This window comes from Apis dorsata, unplaced genomic scaffold (genome assembly GCF_000469605.1).
Source record: "Apis dorsata unplaced genomic scaffold, Apis dorsata 1.3 scaffold_85, whole genome shotgun sequence".
Lineage (NCBI taxonomy): Eukaryota > Metazoa > Arthropoda > Insecta > Hymenoptera > Apidae > Apis > Apis dorsata.
Genome location: NW_006263383.1, coordinates 883,989 through 889,385, shown reverse-complemented (window position 1 = coordinate 889,385; position 5,397 = coordinate 883,989). Strand labels below are relative to the sequence as shown.

General features: G+C 38.2%; 1 protein-coding gene and 1 long non-coding RNA gene across 2 annotated transcripts in view; both read left to right on the top strand.

The window, feature by feature from the left end:
* LOC102672331 overlaps nucleotides 1-3,905 on the top strand; it is a 6,741-nt gene extending 2,836 nt beyond the window's left edge. The window contains exon 2 of the mRNA XM_006611265.2: nucleotides 3,422-3,905. Coding sequence (XP_006611328.1) covers nucleotides 3,422-3,805 — 384 coding nt within the window. The 3' untranslated portion in view covers nucleotides 3,806-3,905. The remainder of the gene's footprint in view (nucleotides 1-3,421) is intronic.
* A 208-nt stretch (nucleotides 3,906-4,113) lies between these two features.
* Nucleotides 4,114-5,397, top strand: part of LOC116185025 — a 4,481-nt gene continuing 3,197 nt past the window's right edge. The window contains exon 1 of the long non-coding RNA XR_004149738.1: nucleotides 4,114-5,089. This is a non-coding gene — a long non-coding RNA (uncharacterized LOC116185025). The remainder of the gene's footprint in view (nucleotides 5,090-5,397) is intronic.

The following is a 5,397-nucleotide window of genomic DNA, read 5'->3' as shown; positions in this document are numbered from 1 at the left end:
AATCATTGCCAAACAATCGACAATGGGGAAGGGAGGGTGGGGGGGATCCGTGTCAACGCTTATATTCGTATATCCGTGCGTATTATTTACACACGTTCTCCTATGAACGATTTTCGTATGAGGCCGCGATGTTTGGAAACACGCTTTGTTTCGAACGCTTCTCTCGCGACGCACGTTCCGCCTCAGTTCTGTTACGCCGCCATTGAGACAGCTGCCATTTTCGGTGCGCGCCATGCCTGTTAACTTCTCGTGCACAGGTATCACGAGATATTTTTCCTTTTTTTTTCTTTTCGAGGGGAACCAATAATTTTATTAGCGAATTTTTATCAGAATTGAATCATTAGATTTTGCCTCTCTAAACGAGGTAACTCTTTTTTTCGTTTCTCTAAAATTTCTCGTAGGTTCATATCATTCGTTAGATTTTTCCGCGAATTTTTATTGGAATCGAATATTATATAGATATTGCTTCTCCTAATATATCCTCCAAAATTGAGATATAACTTTGTGAATTTCCTTGATTGTTCGAACTCGTGATATACGAGAAAGCATGATTTTAATTTAAATTTTGAAACTGTTCTTTTCCAACTAAGAAAGGAACGAGAGGGGAATTATTTATAAATATTTTCGTTATTTTGTACGTTATTTTATTGCAAACCTGATCAAGGTAATTATTACATAAAAATTATCATTCTTAACAACGTACACTTTATTTACACGAATATTTACAGATTCGTAAGCGCAAATATTATTTGTGCAAACGAAAGTTCGTGACGAGAGTGCGAACATTTCTCGGTGCATGGAATTAATTAACTCGGTATAAATCATCCCCGGCCAACAACGACGATCAACAATGATAATGAACTCGAAACTGGCTGATTATCGAGCCGCGTGCTTTATCTTGTTGCCTTCCTTCCTTCCTTCCCTCCTTTCTCTCACGGAAAATGTCCGAGTTGCTCACGGTAGCCAATAAAACTCGATAATTAGCATTGTCGTGAACGACACTGGCGACATTATAAACGATAATTTCTTTCTCGATGGTATACACTTTGGGATGCGTCTTGGAATATTTCTCTTCCGGCGGACGATTCATATTGCTCTTTCGAGATAATTAAATAAATTTTTCTCCTTTTCTCTATCATCTCTTCTCATCGATGAATGTGAGAATTGCTTTTATATATATTTTCAGATAGGATAGGATAAATTTGAAAGTTATCTCGAATTAGAAAATGGAGGAATGATATTGTTAGGCGAATTTTATTATTGGAATTTGGATGTAAGGTTATGATTTAGTTCGTATCTGTGGCGATTATTCGAAAATACATAGGATAGTATCGTAATTTCATTTTATAGATATAATTGCGAAATAATTAACGCATGCACGGGAAACGAAATGTTACATTTTTGTTTCACTCAGAGCGTGAAATATATGAAATTATAATCTAATATTTGTCTATCTGTTTAAAATTTATTTTGAAACCAGTTATTTCAACGATTATTTAATATGAATCCAAAATAAGTAAGTCCAAATTTAAATTCAAAATTAACGATAAGCAGTCGAAGATAATTTAATCTTTCCATCGATCCATCCATCCAAGAAAAATGGATTCTAGATAAACGAGACGGCGTTATCGAGGATTTATCAGTCATCGTGTGTGAATGCGTAAATTGCGTTTTTAAAGTAATTCCTTCGACCAATTCTCCACGATCCCTTTCATTCACTTTGAAGCGAGAATACTCGAATTTCATTTTTTCGATTCGTTTAAAAGATATTTAAGAATTTTTGAAAGAATTCTGGAAGATTTTAATTTATTTCGATGCAATTTTTATTTTTCCTTACGCTCATTATTGAAAATATTGGCTCTGCAAATATATTTTTCCCTTCGATCCGTTAACGTTCCACTCGTCACATCGTTGACAGGCTCCATCAGGCAATTCCAATCGAAAAATATACATCATTTTGAAAATAAGAAAATCGCTGCCCGAGTATCATCGAGTATAAATAAAAACTGCTCGTAAATACGAGCTCGATTTCGATCCGATATTTATTCCACGAGAATCTGTGGAAACTAGCGGGGCCGTTTCTTGAGCTACCGCAAACGCGGCCACGAAGCCACGATCAATAATCCCCGTAACACGCAGCTTCATCTCGTCACAGCTGAGGAACATCTCTCAGGTAACGCAAGAAATGTAGAAAAAAGTGGAAACTTCTGTAAAAAAAAAATTCCTCATTCCTCTCGGCAAGCAAAGCAAAGAAGAAGAAGAAGCATCGTAAATTTGACTCTGCCTCAAGCCGTTAATCGAAAATTGATCCCAGAAGCGGATTTCTCTCTCTCTCTCTCTCTCAGGATTTTATCCCTGTAGCCTCTTATTTATGCAACTTCGATGTTATGGATGTATCGTGGATATAAGTTGCACGATTCTTTCGTTTCCAAACATGTTTGCTCGAACGGTAGAACAGAAGTCGATAACCCCGACATCTATCGATCGGTATTCGATTTACATATTATGGGGATATGGGCTAGTCGAGAAAATAGTACGATTTTATTTACAATTCACATCTCTCCAAGATCCGTATAAAATAAAATTCTGCCTGTCTCTTTCGTCTCTTTTAATTATCTCGTCGCCGCATATTGTTACAAAATTTTAATTTCATTTATAGAAAAAAAAAAAATAGATTTAGAAATGGAAAAAATGCGGGCAGTGAACGATAAAATGTTGCGAGGATTGAGGCGTGAACGCGACGGAAGAGGAGGAGGAGGAAGAGGAAGTAAGGGCGCAGGGGCGACGTGTCATAATGTCGGCGGTAGTCTATAAACATGCACGTTTTATAGGATAATGGCCGATAAGGGGGTATTACTCCGCCGCCGTCCACGTATCGTCGTAAATAATTTATTCGAATCGGCGACGAATCTGGACAAAATCGCGGAAATACGGTGTTGCGCGATCCTGGGTGTAAAGTAGTTGTTGTGGAGGGGATGGCGGGGTGGAAGTGGATGGGAAACGATTTCGTGGAAAGTTTGGAAAGTTTGGAACGTCCACTCGTGTTAAGGTGATCGAAAGTTCGAGTGAAATATTAAAATTTCTGGGGAAAAAGTTTTTGGGGGTGACGCGTTAAATATCGGTGGCAAGTGGTCAATTTATATTCCGCGCGAGGAAAGTTTGATTAAGTTATTAAAAAAGAAAAAAAAAAAAAAGTAATACACTTTAATAACCATAGGAAAGATTAAAAGTTAAAAAATTGTATCGAGCTGAATATTTTCCCCTTTTTTTTTAAAGGGAGGGGGTGAAATTTGATTTTTATATTTCTTACGTTTGATCGATTGATATTTTTCATGCAAGGAATATTTGAGAAATAAAACATAAAAAAAAAATGTCAATGATTTCTTGATCTAACTTTTCTTCATCTCTTCCTTCTTTACAGAGATCCTCTTCAAAGATCCTGCAACTGTTTCATCGGGCACAGCTGGCGGCAAAAGTCGAAGCTGGAAATCGGCCATGTTTAGTCTTTCATATAGAGAAAGAGAGAGAAAGTATATCTCTCCTCTCGGAGCCAAGCATTCCGCGATTCATAGATGGAAGGGATGAGAGCAGCAGGGATGATGGTGGCTGGAACCGGGTTTGGGGTGGGGTGGTTCGAAGCCACCCCTCGAATAATCCGACGTATAAATTGGATTGTCTGTGGAACGTGGAAACTGAACGGTGGTGCAGGCGTGTAGTGAGGCGTGAGGAAGACGAGGTGAGAGAGGCGAGGTGCGAGAGGGACTCATTGCAAATAGAGGAGGAAAGAAAGAACGCGGTGGGATGAGGGAAAGAGTGGAATTTGGTGGAAGAAATAAGAGAGAAATAAGAAAGAGAGGAAAGGAGAAGAATGCAGAAGAGACAAGAGTAAGAAAAAAAGCAAGAGAGAGAGAGAAAGAAAAAGGAAGAATGAGAAGGGAGAGCGCGGCGAAACGAAATAGAAGAGAGAGGTGAGAAAGATTTATTATAAAGAGAAGGAAAAAGTAAAAACGGGAAGAATACGGTAAATAACATACGAAGACTTCTTGCGAGAGAAAGAAGAAAAAAAACACGGTAGAAGAAGATGAAAACAAGAGAGATTCGTCGCAAAGAAGAAGAGGAGAAGGAGGAACAAAAGAGAAACAAAAGAGGGTTGGTTGCAATTATAGAAGAGAAGAGGGAACACGTATAGTCTGTCTGTCGCTTTTGCCTCGCACAACTATGAAAACTTGTTTCCTAAACGTACACACAGATAGTAGAATACACATAGATTATACGCGAGTCACGGAGACGGCCATTCATACGCCACCCCCGCCTCCACCCTCTGTGATTTCACCGGATCTCCCATCGCGCCGATTGCGGGGGTGGAAATGGTAGGTGGATTATGCTCGTCCGCGGCTGAACTCGCGTGCAATGCAATTATGCTCGCGTTATCGTGCCACCACTCTACGATATCGAGCCAATTTCACCGTGGTGACCCGTTTCAAACTCGTTCCACGCCGCCAACTCTTCTGTATTGGATTGCGGGGGTGGTACGAGGTTTACGCTGCAATGGCGTCAAATATGGTACATTGGAAATATATAGCGTATAGAAGATAGACGATTCTTGTGTATTTGTGAATTCGATTTGTGTTTGTGATCGAAGAATAATTTTCGCAAATTCATATAATTGAAAATGTGTAGAGAATATAACTTGTTAAGTGTTAAGTGAATTGTAGTGAAAATTTTCAATAACCTTAAAAAAGTAACTCGTGGATTTAAAAATTATTTTTATCTTTCTGTTTACATTTAAAATAACATTTCAAAAAGATTAATCAAAAAAGTATTATAGTTAAGTGGTTCTACACTATTCTACAAAGTGGTCGAAAAATGGTCCATCTTGTAAAAGATCATATACAACGAGTGAAAATGGGATTCATCATCTAAATGTAACGGATTAATTCAGAAGATGATCTTAGGACCAGATATTCCGACGAATTGGAAAGCTTCGAAACCATCACTACTACATCTTGTTATTTCGAGAAAAACGAGCGATACGTGACGATCAGAGGAAAAACACATCGTCAAATAGATCGAGCTGATTGTTTAGAAGGTAATGTTACGCTTCTTTGCGTGGATATTAAATCCTGATTCGTCTAGGTTGATATAACTTTGTATAGAGTGTTTGCCCATTCTCTTCTCTAATACAGGAGACAAATGGATAGGTGGCGCTTCTTTCGTATTTGATACTTTCTTATTTCTCCTGGGAGTGATGTGTGCCTATTGTTTCGATTGAAAACATTCTATCGAGGGATAGATTTTGTTTATTAAGGATTTTGGGGATTGGATGTTGATTAAAAAAGGGTGGATTGTCGTGTGAGATTGATATTGGTGTCGTGACTTTTGTTTCTATCAATTATG